The sequence below is a fragment of the Apostichopus japonicus genome, chromosome 15, assembly GCF_037975245.1.
Source record: "Apostichopus japonicus isolate 1M-3 chromosome 15, ASM3797524v1, whole genome shotgun sequence".
Taxonomy (NCBI): domain Eukaryota; kingdom Metazoa; phylum Echinodermata; class Holothuroidea; order Aspidochirotida; family Stichopodidae; genus Apostichopus; species Apostichopus japonicus.
The window spans coordinates 13,214,848-13,236,065 of NC_092575.1; the positions used below are offsets into that span (position 1 = coordinate 13,214,848).

The 21,218-nt window shown below is 35.7% G+C and overlaps 2 protein-coding genes across 3 annotated transcripts in view; one reads left to right on the forward strand and one right to left on the reverse strand.

Annotated features, from left to right (window-relative positions):
- LOC139980778 (transmembrane and coiled-coil domain-containing protein 6-like) overlaps positions 1 to 21,218 on the reverse strand; it is a 112,815-nt gene that overhangs the window by 49,170 nt on the left and 42,427 nt on the right. The gene's annotated exons all lie outside the window — the stretch shown is intronic.
- Positions 863 to 3,335, forward strand: LOC139981245 (cell adhesion molecule 4-like). Its single transcript, XM_071993473.1, has one exon. It carries the CDS (start codon positions 1,772 to 1,774, stop codon positions 3,269 to 3,271), a length of 1,500 nt encoding a protein of 499 aa, XP_071849574.1. The 5' UTR covers positions 863 to 1,771; the 3' UTR covers positions 3,272 to 3,335.

Here is a 21,218-nt window from a genome sequence, read left to right on the forward strand (position 1 = left end):
AAGTTAAATGTCTCAAAGGGTTCTCTCAAACAGATTAAATAGATTCAAAGGAGAATTTTTTTCTAGCTGGCAATGTGGCTTACATTATGGGCACAGCAACTGCATACACTTAATGCAAAATTCTGTTCAGAGCCAAATCGCCAACTTCAAATTTTTAAAATGGAATTCTGTTCATCCCAATTGCTTTTTTGACAGAATTCTTTGGAGGAAACGTACCTGGCTGTCAATCTCGAGATTATGACAAATGATATCAATCACTCAATTAATTCATTTCTCACAAAGTATTTAATGAAGGACATAAATTGACCAAAAAAAAAGTTTACAAAGAGGAAGAAGATACTTTTGAATGTACTATTTTCTCCACAAAATTTCACAATTTTAATTTTTCTTTTCTTCCACAAGCCTAATTAGTTAGAAAGGTGGTAGTGTTGGGGGGGGGGGGGGTTGAGGAGGATGAGGGATAAGGGAATTAAATGAATCCCTAACAAACCCAAAAAACAAACACAAGACAGCACAATACTCTGAGACAGGATTAAGTCACTGCTAGTCAAACAGTCAATGAATCATTCCCTACGACAACTGTTGACTGGTTTTACCAATACAGTCCTTCCTTTGAACTTCACAATAATAGATGATCGGTTATGAATAGATTGAGGGGGGACCATCCATCATAGAGGGACTGTGTAACCCCCTCCGCCCTCCCTTTGTTCACACTCTTACCTAACAAAGAGCTAAACAGCGGTCTCTGGAGTTCTGTTTTTGACACCTTTTGTTATGAGTAATCGATTCGGGTGTGTTTTTTTGCTTTTTTTATAATTTTATTTGTGGTATTCCCTATTCATCCAAACTCTTTACTCATCACGGACCGACTGACTTAACAATGTGACAGACTTTTACGCTTTACCGCACAAAACATCAGTGGCGCAGCCGAGCATCCAATCAGCTTCCACTAACTCTGTTTTACAATTACTTTACACGTGGTTTGATTTATTGTCTCTGAATATATTGAAATAAAAAAAACAGTCCCCAAACCCAGTCCTGCTGTTGACTGATGTTAAATTAAGTCAGAAGTGAATTATTTGGCACCCCATACCCTGCAATTCGGCGAGTCTTGTTTTTTTCGGTGTAACGCCAACAGCGTAAGGCACAGCTTACCAGCCAGCAGAAAACAGCAAGATTTGCAACGCTACGATGGGTTGCCAGCGTTTCGTCTTGTGAGTAACAAACCAGCATCTCTTGCAATTTTGGGATTTTCATATCAGATAAGGATTGAAATAAATGCAGATTGCTGCACTTATTTCTGGGCTGCAAGCATGGATGTGTTATCCCTTTAGTTGTACACAGTTCTATGTACTAGCTTAATGTTCTATCTGCTTGCTTGCGTTATCTTGGAATGGACTTGATTAAAGCTGGAGATTAACCCTTGCATTGGTAATTGGAAATTCGTTGCATTATAATTAGAAAAGCAGGTTGGATTATTTGAGCTTGCGAGCTATAGCTAGCTCACTTACTCGCAGTGAAGAACAACAAAACTAAAATGTTTTCAGCAGTCTGACTATTGTCCTTGATTCAAGCTTGTTGGCTTGGTGAGTTGCGTTCGTACGGGTTGCATTTTGTTTTCGGTCGGAATCCTTACATAACAGAGCGATTTCTACGAGATATGGAATCTTTGTTTTCACTTGGAAGCCAGCAAAAATAATATTTATATAAATATATTTATATATTTTTATAAATCTGGAAGGAATATAGACAAAATAAATCAATCAATTTTATGCAGTGGATCATTGAGGAATTAGGCAAAATGGCAGTTGACATGTTCAGTTGCATCGTGATATTGCTTATGTGCGTTGTCTGCTATTCAAACGGAGAACTAGAGTTCAGTACTGAACCGGTGCAAAGGACTGTTCTGGCTGGTGCAGACATCACACTCCCTTGTATTGTGAACGATTTCCAGCCAGAGAGACATGTGGTGCTATGGTATCGATCAGGACTTCTCATATCCAATAATACTAAAGTTTTATCTCAAGACTCTGGCAGAATAACAGTGTCGGCCGATCCGACCATCGGACAGTACAACCTGCACATAAACAATGTGGAGCCCTCAGACGACCACATGTACGGGTGCTCCGTTTCGGACGTCGAAAGGGACGGTGAAGAACTGTTGACTTCTGATCCGATACGACTAGAAGTCGAGAGCACCCCCAGCTCAGAGTACCCTCGGTGCAGTCCCCTGGAGAAGGGCGACTATGTGGAAGGGGAGGAGGTGACCATCACTTGCATGTCGGAGAGAGCTAATCCGCCCGTAGCCCTGCAATGGTACCAAGGCAGTAACAAAATGGAGAACACCTTGACGGATTCACAAGGCTTTAGAACCGCTACTCAAACTTTCCAGGTGGCTTCTACCCACAATGGTGACATTTTTCAGTGTAAGATGACAACACCAGCGATTGCCAAATACGAAAAGAGTTGCACGGTGGGGCCGCTGTCTGTACTTTACAAACCGCGGGTGAGTCTGGTAACGAGCGTGAACTTGTATCGCGATGGCGATAGGGTCCAACTGACCTGCGACGCTCATGCCAACCCAGACCCGTACGAATACCGGTGGGGTATTCCAGACGTTCTGTCGGAACGGGACGACGTTGTATTCGCGCAAAATGAGCGGGTGATCAGTTTCACAGCATCGAAGGAATTGAACGGAAGCGAAATATCTTGCAACGCTACCAACAGATACGGTTATGGGGTAAGCAATTCTATATCTCTACTTGTAACGTCACAAAATAGTTCTATCGTTAAGGAAGGACCATCCAAAGTTCCCCAAGATCCAAACAGGAATAATGTTGATGCAGAAGCCTTGTCTCCAGAGAGCGAGGCCTCTGCTTCGCCTCCAAGACTAAACAATTTCTTGTTACTATTAATTATCGGAATGCTCTGTACCCTGATAATTTCTCTGTCCCTGGTCCTAATCTGGCTGATGCGCCGCAACCACTTGAGAAGCACCAACACCAGCAGGGTCGTCTACAACGGACCCTACGCCGTCTGCAATGGGAACACCATCGAACGGGCCTGGGATCATAACAGCATCTACTACGAGCCCCAGGATCAAATCAGTGTGGTCTACGATCCCATGTGGCAATCCCTGCCGAATCCGCCCAGGCAGGGAGGGCGGCAGCAGCGGAACGTGGCCGTGCAGGTGCCGTTCCGCGAGGAGGACCCGCACTATGCACAGATAGAATGTGACTGGGACGATGATCATGGTACTTTAGAATTATAGGCCACGCACCTCTTGCAGATAATACAAGAGTAGAAGGGTTCTGGACACGTTTTGCAGACGATACACGATCATCATACCCCAAACCGTTTATTGCTTTATTTGAAGATGCTTATATGACATCACAGGTTCGTAGGTCACTGCATGGTCTCTGCATAATTGCACGACAGAGCTGTCAATACTGACTTCATTATTGCATTTTGTAACCAAAAGTTTAGAAGGCAAAAAACAAAAAATTGATCCTGAAATTGTGTGCCAGATGGTGGTGACTGGTCATGAAAAGAATTTAAAATTTATTGAATTTTTTTTTATTAAGAGACAGAGACCCTCTCGGGAGTACGAATGTATCATAAGGAGAAATATTTCAAATTGGTATCCGTACAGAAAATGTCATAAGACAACAGATTTCATAGGCACCAGGTATAGCTGATAGTTTTCCTAGGATGACTCATAAAATGTCTCAAACTTTTTTGTTCCGACTGTATGACCTTTGGCACAAGGGCACACAAGGGCCCAGTACAGAGACAGAAATGGACCCCTGCTATGGAGAGTCGATACCATATCTGCATGGCTTGGAAGAGTTACATTTCTTATAGTTATAAGTTATAGACTCTCATGCTTACAGGACTGGCTGCCTTCATACTATGATATTTTTATCGATGGGCCATGTCATAAAATAGAGTAAGGACCCAACTGGATATCTAGATAAACAATGGGCACTAAAGAGTACATAGGCCCAATTTGAATTATGGACTGTAGTAGTGTACTGTACATTACATATTCACTAGCTTGTGGCCCTCGGCCAGCTTCAGCAGATCGGTAATCTTTTTTCGGTACTTCGATACTTGTCGTCGGGGCCCTCATTGCCTCAGGGCCAATCGCACCAGTCCTGTTGTACCACTGGTAATACTGCCTACATTGTTTGTTTTATTGGGCGTATTTGCAAAATTTGCAGAGAGAATTGTTTTAAGTTATGTTTGTGTAATCTTGTCTGAATAATATTGTCAATGAATGTGTGCAGTTAAGCTAAATGGTAATCATAACTGACCTGACATTATAGCTTGGTAGTTGTGTATAGACCAATTCATAAATGTTTATAATAAAGTGTACATTACTGTAAATAGAATTTGTGAGATGGTAATAAACATATATACGTTCTTCACCAATTCTTTCTTTCTTCAAATTTCCAAACACATTTTCTGCATTCTTCAGTTTGAGTCAGCATGAGTATGTGTAGGATTCAATATCCCCGAAAAATTGACTCAAAAACAAAGTCTGTAAACTAAATGACAGCTTTTTCTGCACGTATTATTAAGCATTACAACAATTAACATCTTAACATCAATTTGAACCAACCATTCAGATAATTTTTAGAATATTTATAAAATGTTGTCAATAAAAATGCATGCTTTCACTTTCTGCAATATAAAAGTATTGTCTGAAATGTTGGTGTATTATACATAATATCTGTGTTAAAAATACTAAATATATATTCAACAGCTGTGTGATAGATTTTTCACACCTGAATGAAAAGAGTTCTGCACGCTCATGCACACGTATGTAGGACACACAATGAATGCATAAAGTCAATATTTTATAAACTACCACAGCTGTGCATTACATGTATATATATATATATATATATATATATATATATATATATATATATATATATATATATATATATATATATATATATATATATATATATATATATATATACACATATATATACATATACATATATATATATATATGCATAAGTCTTCATGCTTTCAGTGTGTCAGAAATTTAGTGCATTTGTAAGTGTGCAGAGCACATACAAACCAGAGTACAAGCATAGGTACAAATGCTTCTGAATTATCATGGAAGTAAATATAAGGTGGAGTACCTCAATGAATACAAATAACCTAGAATATGGTTACAAGCTTACAAGGTTAATCTAAATTAATTATTATTATTATTATTATGGTGGAATATGAAATCCATTGAGAACACTTGCAGAACTTTACAAATTAAGATCATGACTACTTTTTTTCACAATTGTAAAAGACAAACTAATTCCATATTTATATGACTGGAGTACAATACAATGCTTTAATCAAATTACAGCCAAAAAATAGGTTCAGAATGAGGTATTTTTATTTTTGACTTACTACAAGTCATTTTGTTGTATAAGAATTAATATGTAATGGTATATTTATAAGTTCATGCAATATATATTAACTATAATACGTATTCATGAATTCTTCAGAATATTGATATGTGACATGGATGATCGTGGCACACAACAAAATCGTTTCCATTCTTTGTATTTTGCTTGACCGCTTGACCACTTGACCACAAAGGAGATTTGGTAGAAGCTGTATTTAATCATCAAATCTAGGCCAGAATCATAGGTATATCACACATGCAAAACTGAATCTAATTTTCTCCAGCAGGCTGGAAAATGGTAGAGAATATTATAACTTGTTTTGTTGTATCTTAATTATTCTTTACAATTTGAAATAAATTCTTATGTACAAATTTTAACTTCCTTTGGTTAATGTCACTAATTTCTCCTTATTAATGTACTAAAGCCTCTGCAGAAACGATTATAATTATAAAACATTTATAGCGGGTCATGCATCTCTAAATAGGTCAAAGATAAAACAAACATCTTGACAAGAGAACAAAAAAAAAGAGTGAAAAATAAGAAAAGCGTTGATGCCTGCTGCACTTTTCTGTTGCAAGGTATAGTATATAAGAAATAGCGCCTTTTGAATTCATAAACTTTTCCTAACCTTATGAGCTTATCTTTATATTTTTATTTTATCAGAATCAAAGTCTTGATACAATTTACAACAATACCATCAGACCCCGTCTACTACATTGAATCAGTGGTGAAGATATACAGAGGAAGGTGCCAAGAGGTCCCCAAATATTTGTCTGAACCGACTTCTCCCCCCCCCCTCCCCCAAAAAAAGTTGTCAGAGATGTTTGTAAGAAAATAGGTTCTACCTACCTCCCTAGAAAGCATGACCCCTCCCCCCTCCCACTCCTCCCCCTTTCAAAAAGAGATCTATCCCCTTGGATTGAATTTATAAAAATAAAAAAAGAGTCTATTTGGCAACTACTACTATTGTTCTAAATTTATATGATATTATAGATAAAATGAAATCAACAAAAGTCTGTGAGATATGTGTGGAAATAATGTACGAGTTCTGAAAATACTCCAACAAACTCACAGACAGAACCATTTTCATTTTTTCATCCGAATCTACAGTCAGTGATCCTAGCATTTTACTCTCCTAAACCATTTTGATCGTACACGGCCCCTCACCTTCGACTCAACTGGAATTTATCCGAGATAGTTTCATCATTCAACCACACATTAGATACAGACATTGCATCATCATGCATGCATGTGTGGTATCATCTAAGTCAATACCATATTTGGCGACAAATTTTTAAACTGGTAGCAAAATCTCATGTAAATCCCGCGATGAACCTCTGAGAGCTGCTGGAGAGGATGCGATACTACCTTCTTATATGTGAGTGCGAATTCTGATACCCAGTGATAATCCATCTATATAATTGCACACTATACTTTACAGCTTATAGTACTGTCTCTTTCAAAGTACATACAATGGGCCATTGCATGGAAAAGGAAACCATTTTATGGAAAATGGATAAAAACTCAACAATAGATCTAGCTAGCAATATACATCAAAAGAAATATTCCCTACAGTTTATATTGTAATTAGGAGGAAATGTCTTGTCACATGTTGTAGTTTGCAAACATTGTTGTCTGGGTTAGGGATAATGGAAGGGAGTTGGGGAAGTGGTGAGATATGACTTAAAGGAACTGTTATGTTCGGAGTGAACTTTCCTCGCATTTTGTCTAAAAATTTTGAAAAGAAAAAATTTCAGTCTGAAAATAAATCAAAATGGAGGAATTTGCTTGCTGAAGTCCTTCTGCCATATATTGTAGACAATTGTGGATGGTGCGTAGCCGGCCTGTACCTTATACGCACATTGTACTCTGCTGCATACAACTATTAAACTTTTGTCATTAAGTTTAAACCTACAAACTGGTATAACATGTACCAGAATGTAGGTATATGTTTTTAATCTTATATCCTTTTATTAACTATAAAGATATCTGGTAAATGGTATAATAACATTTCATGTATTCATTATACCGACTGGCGGCCTGTACGTAGTAACTGACGATATATGTATGTATAAATATATATATACTGTATATATATCTGTTGAGACTAGTTGAGACTAGTGGAACACTAGTAGTTGTTACTCAGAGTTTCACACATTGAGCGATCATCAGGATGGATATATATATATATATATATATTTATATATATATATATATATATATATATATATATTTATATATATATATACGCAACAAACATATATGATTTCTTTGATAATCGTCAACATATCTATAGAAACTCATAAACTGCTGTTACGTATATAGCATATTTATTAAATATATGCTTATATACTGTGAGGCAGCATTATACCACCATATAATCCTAGATCAAGCAAACAACGAGGATATCTCTCAACGTTGCATACACTCAAAACTGTCGGCATCCTTACTACAATGAACACACCATTAAGTATATACTGTACTATATATATATACACCTAAAGAAATCTGAGATTTCCTTACCAGCAACTCTTGATATAATTTCTTATTATTATTCTTCATGCAGTACAGTATATTTTACACCAGTAGCGAATTAAATAATACACAAAGATATTTGGTCCTAGAAGGCAATTACTTTAAGAAGCTTAAACCATGGTACACTTAAATGCTTGCATGTGGGAGAAGCCAAGTATATATATATATATATATATATATATATATATATATATATATATATATATATGGCTTAATTCTTTTCATCTCAAATTGGCTATCCAGTTAACAATTTTATCTCATGTTGGCAGACCATTTCAGATGGAGAAATCCATGGATTTTTCCTTATTACCCAGCCTTAATTTAATTTAAAAAAGCATTTTGACTCATATAAAGCATCAATATATATATATATATGGTATTTTATACATTGTTTTTCTTATAAAATATGATTTCAATATGAGTCTACGATTATGAACAAACTTTTCCTCATGAGAAATGATTGAACGTTTCACAAAATTCTTGATATTAATTTGCATACATATTAATCATACTTACGAATAACTGCATATTTATGAGAAAATTATCTGAATCAATTTCAAATAGAAAGTCTAGAAACCAAATTAAATTTACGTCATTATAAGACCGCATAATTGATCCAAAACTGTCGTGCTGAATGATAAATGTGAAAAAAAAAATAGTAATCCTAAAAAAATTCCCCCCAAAAACCCGAAGCTCTATGTATGCTGAATTTCACACCTGTGTTTAAAATATGGGCACAATTAAGTTTATATTACTGTTCGACACCAAATCTAAGAAACATTTTGCAGTTTGCAAACAGACCAAAAATTACTGTTTTATGTACACAGTCAGCATAAACAGCTGAACTAGAAATCTTAAAATAAAATAAGTTAAGCTTTAATATCCTCAAGACACTACAATACTGTGTAACTAATCCAACTATTGAATGTCTAATGAAGTTACACCAAACCTGTCCATAAATAAATTTAATTTCAATCCTTTTCAACGATACCCCTAAATACATATCCATATATTAATGAAAATGCTATATGAATGGTTACCAAAGATTTTCACAAACCAGGGGAGTGCATGGCACGGTTAAAATGTCAGAGAAGAAGGGGGAGGGGGTGGGGAGCAGTTTATTGTAGGAGAGCACAACCTAGAAGTAAAACATAATAAGGACTGCACATGTTTGTGTGTCTTTTAGTACAGTACATGCAGTCATATATAGAGAATCTGCAAGTTGATGTCGAAGGCCGATCACATCGAAAAGTAAAGGGATGAAAGATGGTCCAGAGTTGTTTTTTAAAGTATTTTGTAATTATGCCTGGAGCTATGGCCAAGTGGATAGTTTTCCTGTATGAAATGGTTTGCTAACAGAAACAAAACAAAAATCAAAATTGCCCAAAAAAATTATAGCCATCTAAGTTGAGCTGTAAACCTTCTACTGTGATTGCTAAAGTACTGTCCTGATGTAAACTAATTCCAGGCAAACATTTATTTATGTGATAATGTCTTCTTGCCTTTATTGACAGCATTTATTTTCTCATGAGCAAGGCTACACCTAATAATGATATTCATATTGCCAGCCACATGTATTCATTCATCTCCACAACAGCAATGGTTTCTACATTTACAGGGATAAACTTTTATTACCTAACTGTCTGTGACCTGCCTGCGCTCATATATATATACCTGTATATCTATAACCCAACTACTAGTACTATACCTGCATATCAACCCCTATACCTGCATCTGTGCTGGAGCCATTAACTGCCTCATTGTATACCTTATGATCAGCTACAACTGCTGAAGTGCTCATTGGTATAAAACACTAAAATAAGAGAGGTAAGCATAGCAGAGACATGCAAGTGCCAAAGGTAAGTATTTATAAGAGGTAAAGATGACCTATAGAAAGCACCAGAGGTAAGTATCTGAGTACTATTAACCAGAGGAAAGCATCAGAGGTAAGCACCAAATGTAAGCACCAGAGGTAAGCACCACAGGTAAGCATCTGAGGTAAGTACACAAATATAATCAGCATAGGCAAGCACCAATGGTACAGTAAACGCCAGAGGTAAGCATTAGAGGTAAGCATCTGAGTACTAAGAACCAGAGGTACTGTAAGCACCAGGGATAAGCACCAGAGGTAAGCACCAGAGGTAAGCACCAGAGGTAAGCACCAGAGGTAAGCACCAAAGGTTAGCATCAGAGGTAAGCACCAGAGGTAAGCACCAGAGGTAAGCACCAGAGGTAAGCATCTGAGGTCAGCATTAGAGCATCAGAGGCCTAAGCTACATACGTAAGTATCAGAGGTTACATAGAAAGGAGGTACTAGCTCAACAATCAAACAGATAAATACAGGTTTATCAGGATGAGGATTTGACAATTGGTAATTCTTAAGCTCATGAAAGAATATCAGTATATATATTAAAGTTACCCAAACTATGAAAACACTTATGAGTATTAAGAGCCACATTATGTCACGCCAAAATTGCCCAACATACCACAAAGGACCTAATTTCAGATTCCTCTTCAGCAAAATTTAATATACATTTGAAAAACTATTATATTCAGGGCAACCTCCATTTTCATAAATTGGTAAATCCATTCAATCCTGTGGGGATATTAAATCCTGTCAAAGTTTTATGACTAAATTTTACAAAAAGGAGTTTATAATTATATGAACTCTATTCAACCTTAAGACACAACGCAGCCAGTAAGCATAATGCAAACCTCCACCCAAATTTATTTGCCCTATATATACAATAATCATAATAAACAAAAAACTATCAATGACTAATTAAAAACAACCAAAAAGCATTGTGTTCCCTCCTTATGTAACACAGTCAGTCATCAAACATTTATATAACCTACTTTTCATTAGTCACTTGTATAGTCAAACTATAGGTTATATTCACAAGCCTGTAACTAAAAGAGCATCAGTGGCATCGCCAGACATTTCAATCTTGGAGGGCACATCACTTAATTAGGGGGCACAATGTTTATTTGTGAATGCTCAATGCGTCCTGTAGGAGGGGTCTAAGGGGAGGGGGGTATTTTTGATTAATTAAGGGTCCTTAGCTGCAATCTAGTGCTTTATTTTGCAACTTGAAATAACTTTTTGTTCAAGAATTTTCGGGCTTAGTCTGTCCGATATTTATGTTTTTAATTGAGGCAGAGAAAGTTTTTGTTTGAGCATTATTTCATTACTACAAATCGCATCTGGGGGGCACAAGTTTTGGGGAGGGCGTAGCCACTGAAGAGCCTATGTACTGTTTACATATAGTCAATACTATAATGCAAGAAGAAATGTTAACCTAGCTAGCTGACTGCGCAATTTTACATTTTCAAAGTTTAGAAGACCTGTGACAATTTTTTTTTATTGCTAAATTGCTAAATCTAAATGCCATTTTATAACACTGGCAACTTATATAGTATGAGGTTTGCAATTGGGTTAATGTATACTGCTAGATTCATGCACACCTCCTTCTGTTGATTTGAAAGGTCAATCAGTACTGCATGGATCCAAATCTGAGCAAACTAAATATTGCTTAAAGATTTCAAAATTACTCTCCTCGAGGCTCTGATTCGCCTTATTATTTTCACACCTAGACATATACATATATACATGTCTCAGTCATCCATAAAGCTTTGGGGGTGGCAATAAAGTGCTAATTGTTGATATCTGTTCATTTAAGTGACCACCTGACCATGTTTTTACTATCTAGCATATTTTGGGCAACTGATGACCTTTACTCACTTTTAGAATTGCTCATTCTTTGCTTTCTCCAATATTTTCTATTTCATGAAAATCATTTATCATAATTTACATTTGTTTTTCATTTAGAGATTTGGAATAGTCCATCTATCTATAAATTTTTCCACACAAAAATCCTCCATATTTTACTTTGCATTATGAACACATAGAATCTATGGTATTCAACACTGTGCCATGACTCTAAAAAACTCATAATAGAAACTGTGCCAAAGCAAACACGTTATGAATGCACAAATTAGTAAACAGCTGTTACTATATACCACCCTACCATACAAAAGTGTGAAAGTATATATATCACAGTGTAAGGTGTGTGTCAATAGTTGAGTATTGCCTATTCCCCCTTTCACTATATTGATTTAATTGTCGGTCATGAATCTGACGAGTGTATATAAAAGACTGTAATTACACCCGGAGAACAAATATATGCGGAGGTTTCGCCCTTGTGATTGATACAGAATCGGTACAACAACGGTTAATTGAAAACACATATACACAATAACATATAAAGTGTAGTTCCTTTACGTTTTATGGCAGATCTTAACACCTATTTTAGCACAGATGTGAAGGAATTTAATTTACTAGTTTTGATTCATAATATTTTGTTTGCAAAGCACTTATATATGGTAAGAGGTATTTAATTTACCACTCGAGCTACATCCACCTGTGAAGTTCCCATATACGGTCGGAGGCTATGATGGCCTGCCAACTTTTTATTATTTATATTTCTTTGTTTTACTATTTTCTTTTGTATGTTATTGTTTCGTTGTTTGCCAGTATTGTTTAACTGTTTACCACGGGACGCAGAAATCATTTGTTACAGGTGACGATTGAATCGGATTTGCGGATACGTACTGCAATGAAAGCCTTTTTTTTCTTTCTCTATAACATTGAACACATGTCATGGAATAAAGTTTACACTAGCATTTTAAATGAATTGACGCAATATTTTTGCACGACCTCCTATTCGGGCAATCAATCGATAGAAGATATTTATTAATATATGCAAATAGAAACTGACAGGAAAATCATTTCTCCATGGTTACTTTCACCTGCAAAGCATTTTCTCTAAATACGAACAGATTCCTGGAAATCAAATCCGGGGACAATTCACAAATGACACAAATAAATAAGCATTGTCTTCATTCCCTTTTGTTTTTCCCTTTCCTTTGTTTTTCTAAATTCTATGTTTTCCGAAATTCTATGTTTTTCCGAAATTCTATTATCAAATTAGCTTCAATCATCTAATTCTTACGGCAAGAACTTTGGAAAGTTCGATAGGGTATATATATATATATATGAGTCATTGCAAAGGAATGCAAGTTGTGCAATATGAAAAATATTAATTATCTAATATCTTACCGTTTGGGGAGGAAAAAGGGGGGGCCAGGAGACCTCTTTAGGGAGAAAAAGGAGCAGGGAAGGGGGTTCTCGCTAAGAATTGGGTGAGGGAGAGGATTATTAGAGTTTAAACCAAAAGTCCACCGAATTTTCCAAAAAGTGAAAACTTAACTTTGTATGTACATTATGGTATTATAACTGAGCAATGACTACACGGAATAGTTCAACAGGCATACGTGCATCCCTAAGTATAAAATGCATATACATGCTGCTATAGTTTACAATGCAGGCAATAAGTTTACTGTTCAAATTTTGTGCAGGAGTTTCGAAGGCTTTGCACAGCTTTTTCTCAGATGAAATATACTACGACTATTCTTTTTGCGAGCTCTAAAATCGTATGGTGTCAGTCAGAATATTTTAATTAACTTTTATCGTGCTATTATTGAAAGTATTTTAACTTTAAACATTTTAGTCTGGTTTAGTCGCGTAAGTAAGCATGATCTTAGGAAACTAGAATCTGTCATAAAAAACGCGGAGCGCCTCATTGGCACAGGCCTACCGTCCCTTCACTCACTCTACCAGGAGCGAACGTTAAAACGTGTTGAAAATATATTGATTGATGACTACCACCCAGCAGCTGATTATTTCAAGTTCCTGCCTTCAGGCAAAAGAATGCGTACTTTTAAGGGTTCTAAAAGATTTACTGACAGTTTTTATCCTTCTGCTGTGAAGATATTCAATACGCACCAAAACCGTTAAACAATTTTAAACTTTGTAGACTTTATATTGGATTTGAGGGCATTTATATATATTTGTACTCTTTTATATTTTGTAGGTACATTTTATATTTTGTTCATCTTAATATTTTATAGGAACGTTTTCATATCTTTGTGCAATATTATACGTCTCATTTGTTGTTTACAATTTTTAATGTTTTGAGCTCTTGTTATCAACCAATTTCCATTGTATTTTTATATGATTGGCTGAATAAATATCTATCTATCTATCTATCTATCTTGCATTATTAAAATTGCTATACATTCTCCGCATTTGTATAGCAAAATTTGATGGTTTTGCATAGCATTTGACGATGTGATACTGGATAACTTAATATTCCCTTCTGTGCGTAACAGCATACTACTGACAAAACTCGAACTTTTACGTAATACTCGCTCCAATTTCCTCTTCCGATCTTCTGGTGAGCTTTGTTGTTATTCAAATTAAGAGAACCAAATCTATCTGTCTCCACACTAAGCTCCGGATCAATTCATATCAAACCCTCGAGGCAATACTCATATAATTGTGTTGCTTCTGATCCTGATGTAGATAGCGTAATTTAAAAATTCCATCTCGCTGTTTCATGTTTTTGTCACGAAAATGAGACTTGCTGAATGAATCGATCGATCATTTGGTTTATTTACCACATATCTAACAATTTTAACATTTTGGACGGAACAAAATAAATACCTGAAAGCATTCTAAAATACTGACCAAAGGATATTATGATTATTATTGTTATAACCAATGAAACCTATACAAAACTTATTTCTTATGATGATCATATGCCTTTGGCCTTTTCTTCTTCTACTCCTTCTTTTTTTTCCCCACAAATATAATTTTGGCAGAACCAGAACGCAGTTAGAGTTCCAAGAACAGTGTGCACCAGTCCGTGCATATTAGCTACTGTATATGTTTGGACGTTGTGGTACATATTAATATTGTGGCTGCTGCATATTGGTAACATACGTTCGGAAGGAAGTTGTGGAACATATTACAAGCCATTTGTGGCTGATGTATTACTTCTTTCTCTTGTACATATCTTCTGCATTTCAGCAAGATCAAAATTATGAAACAGATGTCGAACTTGAAGGAAGAACACAGTTTATTTATGGCCATGCCAGGCTCACTCAAGTCTAACCATGCAGCTACCAGCTTCCTCAACAATAGACATCTACATATATATCTCAATATTACATAGTGGAAGTACAGATGTCATCAGAGTGCAACCTTGAACAAAATGTTAAAAATAATTTTCAAATAATTGTTAATAAAAAGTTATATTTCATCTTTTCCTCTTTGTTATAAAGTATTATTCATAAAGAAACAAAGAAATTTGTACTCTTTCAAATTCATCTACAATATCCCAGCCTTTTTTTTATGACTACTTTATACATTTTATTATGTTTCTATATGCAATGAAGTGCAAAGCAGTTATAATGGTACTTAAAACGCTACACACGTGTCTGAGTGCAGTGGTACAGTGTCCAAGTTCTCTAAATGATAGATCTGTCGCCGATCGCTGGCATACGGACTGAACGTTATATGACTTCATAGCTATGCAATCATACCAATTTACTCTGATGCAATTTAGTGAAAAATTTCCTTCCAATTTTATGTTCTCTGCTCGAGGTAGTGCACGGCCAACTTTTTATAGATCTAATAAAACTGATCTCGAGCTGCTGGAATAATAGGACAGGGTTAGGTAAAGTGCCATTTAATCAATTTAGCAACCTAGAGTAAATTAAATCCATTTCACACCATTGGGTCCTAGAGACTTTAAATATACTTCATTACTGATCATACATTCACCATATGTGTCAAATTCCTGTTTTTTTTACACGATTTATACAGAATGATTTGGAAACCCCCACAAAAAAAATGTTCATAAAACTTTTTTCTTTTTTTCTGGTCACCCTTTCTGGGGACATTGATATTTCATATATTCAAAAATTTGTCACAAGCTGATTATCCCATGAGTATTAAACTTTTGTTACATTACGAAAATCTTAGATTAATCAAAGTCAGCCTCCTGTCGACGTCAAGAAATTTTAGAGTTGGTAGTTACATCACTTGCATCCACGTCAAATATTTAGTGCCGAATAAAGCTTGGAAAGTGATAAAGGATAAGATTGCAGGCTAGGCCTATGCTACGCCCTAAGCTATGACTATTGGCAGCAGCAATCATCATTTTCTTTCATATTTATTTCAATGCAGATGGTTGTGTTTGTCATTTTATGTCTCTCATAGACAAATATATATGTACCAGAAATATGTAACATCGAGTACGAGTCGCATTAATGTCACAATTAAGAGAAATTGTTCATACAACCTTTAGAAAATATGTAATTGCTTTTGACGACAAATTTCGAGAACTTTGTAGCCGATATACCTAAGCCAGGTGCAGATCCAATGGGTACGTGTGGGGCCCAACATTTCATGTCAGATCTTTATTTTTGTTTTAGAGAGGGGGGAGGGAAGGGGAGGAACCCCCAGACACCCCTACATTCCAAGTCTGCATCAACAACCACAAGACACTGGTTAATGTTTGCTTGAATATTGTGTAAAAGTAAGTGGGCCTGACATTTCAATCCTAGCAGGATCTTCTTTAGAGGCTACATGACAAGTAACAGTAACAGAAGGGACAAAAACACGCACAGAATACAGACAGATTAATAAGCATGGTGAACAAAGACAGTTTGCTAACAGTTTTATTATTGCCTTAATATTAGCAGCTCAGTTAGATGCCACTGATTATCAAAACTCAACCAGTTGCTTTAAAACAAATGTCAAAACAAATATCATCTCATAATAGTACAGAGGAGATCTATTTATGCATTCATTCACAAACCACCCAAACAATGCAAATGATCTTCAAATTGTTTGGATATCACACTGTAAGGATCTCTCACAAATCAAACTGGCATTCTGAAGAACACGTTTAAATTACTAAAATTTCCACAGGAAGTGAAGGCATTGAGAAAAAAACACTCGAGACAAACAGGAGGATGCAACGCTATCGTTCTGAGTGTGTTAAGGACGCACTTAAAATATCTGAATTTTTGGAGATATATTCATGCGGTATATATTTAGCTATGATTTCAAGTTTTTCGGAAAATTGCCAAGGATATATCTGTATGTATGTTAAACACATCAAGCTTCTGCTGAGGACACTGTGGTGATCTAATTCACATGCAGTATCATAGGATATCACATATAAATGAAGTTATCATATATTCAGCTTTTGTGATTATTTATATTATTTTGGAAAATGTCATGGGAATAAGATATCTGGGATCTTTGAGAAACACTCAACTTTTCTAGTTCTTTAACAGATTATACTGATTGTCCATATCATCTATACTGATGCTGACATATAGTTGTGTAGTGATCTGCCTTCCCCTTCCCCCCCCCACCTTTCCTCCCATCCCCTCCCCTCCTCTCAACTCTAGTTTATCCTACATGTATGCAGCTAACATGAATCAATTTAACAATGCGGACAATCTCTGCAGTCATGCAGTGCCTATTGTTTGAAACTGAAGGTGCACAAAAGGTTATGTCCTATACTGCAGCCAGGCTGCGGTGATACTGCAGCCAGGCTGCGGTGAGTGATACTTCAGCCAGGCTGTAGTGATGCTGCAGCCTCCCCCCTTCAGCATCTGCCATTGAACATAGTGCATTAGTGGACAGCTATGTTTTGAGAACAATTCAGATCATGATATATATACATGGCCATCATTATAGTGTCTCCACTTCTTTTTAGGTTATTAAATTATTAAAAATGTCTTTCTTGGATGTTCATGCAAAAAACTTGCTTGAGAAGTGTTAAGTTTAATAGATGCATTAGTGCACTCAAAAAGGATTCTGAGGATGCACAATGCTTGCTCTCAAAAAGCATTCTGAGGATGAGAGTGACAATTTTTTGCTCTCAAAAAGCATTTTGAGGATGAGAGTGACAATGCTTGCTCTCATAAGGCATTCTGAGGATGAGAGTGACAATGCTTGCTCTCAAAAAACATTCTGAGGATGACAATGCTTGCTCCCATAAGGCATTCTGAGGATGACAATGCTTGCTCTCAAAAAGCATACTGAGAAGGACAGTGACGGTGCTTGCTGTTGATGTAATGCCCATGAGTAATATATAGTGATGATGGACACATGAGCAAATTTAGATGTATTGCTGAGGAAATGATTTGACAGAATGAAGTGTTCGTGTTTGAAGTGTCTGTTTTGTTACTTATCTCCATTGTATCTCATATACAGAACATACAGATGAACCTATACTCCTGTTATGCAAGAGACAGTCAACATTACCACTTTTATCACAAACTATTTTTAGAGTGCTGTATTTATAATCCTTAATGTTCTTTCCTGGCTGTCTAATTTCTTGAAAGTTGCTTGAGGAGTATTAAGTTAGATGATAACATCTCTCAGCTGGAGAATATATTCTGAAGCCAAGGCATGGCAATTGCATGTGGCTCACACGACCATCAACCCCCTCACCCATGTAGACTAAACTATGCCCCCACCCCTTATCTGTGTCATTATGACATGTAATAAAATGCACACATTACAGGATAGGAGGATTGTGCCCTTCGTTAAATTGTTATAACCCCTCCCTAAATTAATGGTACATCTCCAACTTAGATTTCTTGCCTATACAGCCTGTCTGATGGTGATAATATTGTGCTAGTTGTTCGAGTATGAAACATTAAGACCGTTTCGGTAAGTCCATCTTCAGCCAGTTTTTGAACGAGGATGAAATTTGGTGAAAATTAAGAAATATTTTTGATAGGACTGTCTTGTTTTTCATTTCTATGTGCAGATAAACCTACATAGACTACATACAGATCTGACATTGACAAGTTCCCTTCAAACCTTTAAGCGGTACAAACAATCTTGCTCTATCAAATAGAAACTCCATTTCAGAGGATTAGTTGCTAATCATACCCTCCAAAAAATAACACATGGCACACGCCAATCTTTTGCCTCTCTCTAATCAAGCTTGTTATCTGTTTTGTTGCAGAGTTTTGATGTAAGGAGTCATTTTCTTAAAGTTTTTTATCAAAGACAAATTCTTTTATCTTCTACGACCATGCCGGCCCGCACGATTTCTGGTCGAGGTGACAAAAGAGCCCTTAAGGGGTTACAGACTGAGAAGAAAGACTATACTGATAATGTAGGATTGGTTAACCATGCTTGCGTTATCGAGGGGAGCATTTTGATTAAATTTTCGCTTATTTTTGACGGTTAAAATTGGACATTTCCATTCAACTGAATAAACAAGCCAATTGACTGGTTTCCAATTATTAGTTTTGTCGGTCTTTTTCAGTCACCAGCTGCATTTCGGAAAGAAAGCTTGGGTCATAAACACCCTCCAAAAAAATGGGCAAATATGAGAAATGAAAAAAAAACATACAAAAGATGATACTTCAATATATAGACAAATCTTTCACAGATTGTCTGTGTTTATGTGATGCAATGAGTTCTTAAAAGCAGTGAAAAGCTTTAAAAAAATTCTTGTTCCGCAAGGAGGAATGTCGGTTTAATCTGTATGACATTATCTTTCCTCTTTGCATTCAGATACTTAACACAGAACTTGTCAAAACATGTTGATGTTTTTTTTACAGAGCAATGGTGCATGAACAAATTCAAACAAGATAATTTATGATTGTGCACTCTGGAGTACACTAAAGAACATATATATCCCAGAGTATAATAATAATCACCAATTAATTTGTACATATATGGCAGGAATATTTCTAATTCATATCATTTGGTAAGAAAGATTGTACAAAGCTGAATCTTATATACAACATTTTTCATTTTTTGGGAATTTTTGGTTCATTTATGATAAATTACCAAAAGGATATATATTTGTGGTTTATTCTCCTCAAACCATCACCCTTGTCAGGGTTCAGTCATGTCATCTGTCTTTTCCCAACATCACCCACTACAATTGAAACCTTCCATCCTCATCTCCCACCCCCTACCCCCACCCTACCCCCCTTCGGAAATCCTTTATGGTAGGCAGGGTTGCCATGCATATTTGAAAACAACTGAAACATGAGTTCAATGATCTCTAATTCAGAATTCACTGGAAAAAAGCTTAAACCCTTCAATCTGGTATTTTAGATTATTCCACATTTTATTTCTCCATTTCCAAATAAGACCAAAAATTCAACCATGCTTCAGGAGCAAATATCATATGCATATATATGCACATATGATCAGCATATTACTTCTGTGCATGCACAGCAATTTTACAATTTAAGTTGGTATTTTTAGATACCTTAATTAAGGCCCCCCGAGTGTTTAATTACCGATTTAGAATCTTTGAGTGATTATATATTTTAGTAATCTGCAAGTAAATTAAAAGCTAAATAAGATAAACATTGATACCAGCAAAGAAAGATAAACTACTATATAAGTGATGATGTCAGGACTTGAATACATTTCATGAAAACTAATATTATTTTTATGACATTATTTTCTCGATACATTCATTAGGTTTCCAATTTCAGGAAGAATTTTAATCGACTGAAACCAAGAAATTCAAATCAATCTATTTTTTACAGGAAGTAATAACCATCCACAGAATAACATCAGTGGAATAAAAAAATTAAACCTTATGCATCTCAGTAATCAAACTATTGACCTATGATGTCAGGACTTGAATACATTTCATGAAAACTAATATTATTTTTATGACTTTATTTTCTCGATACATTCATTAGGTTTCCAATTTCAGGAAGAATTTTAATCGACTGAATCCAAGAAATTCAAATCAATCTATTTTTTACAGGAAGTAATAACCATCCACAGAATAACATCAGTGCAATAAAAAAATTAAACTTTATGCATCTCATTAATCAAACTAAACAAACTTAGACATTAACAAATTTTTAAGAAACAAATAAGAAAAATAAGGAGAGTAAAGGCAGCTCTGTCATCCAAGAAGTATGGAATGAATACAACCCTAGCAAATAAAACGCAGGTTCATTTACTTTAAATCCAGGCAGTACACAAACGCATCAGCTAGCTTGAACACAATGCATAGTTCTGGTTATATTGATACTCAATAGAAAACAGATAAATTAGTAGCTCTGACTCAGCTGGGTGGAGTCCGTCTAGAAATTTGTCAAAATTACAAATGACCAAAATGTAAATAAACCTTTTTTTTGTTTTGTTTTTGGAAAATGATGAATGGTCTAGCAAATAATTGATGTGGCTAGCCAAAAAAAAATTAATATTAGAAAAGGAATAAAGAGTGTGAGAGGGAGGTAGTAGGGGAAGAAGGGGGGGGGTGGATAAGGAGTAGACTAAAATAATATATGTATGAAGAAACTGTTAGCAACATAAAATAAAGGTAAAGATGTCTTTCA

Excerpts from the sequence above, each read along its gene's own strand:
- LOC139981245 (XM_071993473.1), top strand. The coding sequence starts at position 1,772 with ATGCAGTGGATCATTGAGGAATTAGGCAAAATGGCAGTTGACATGTTC.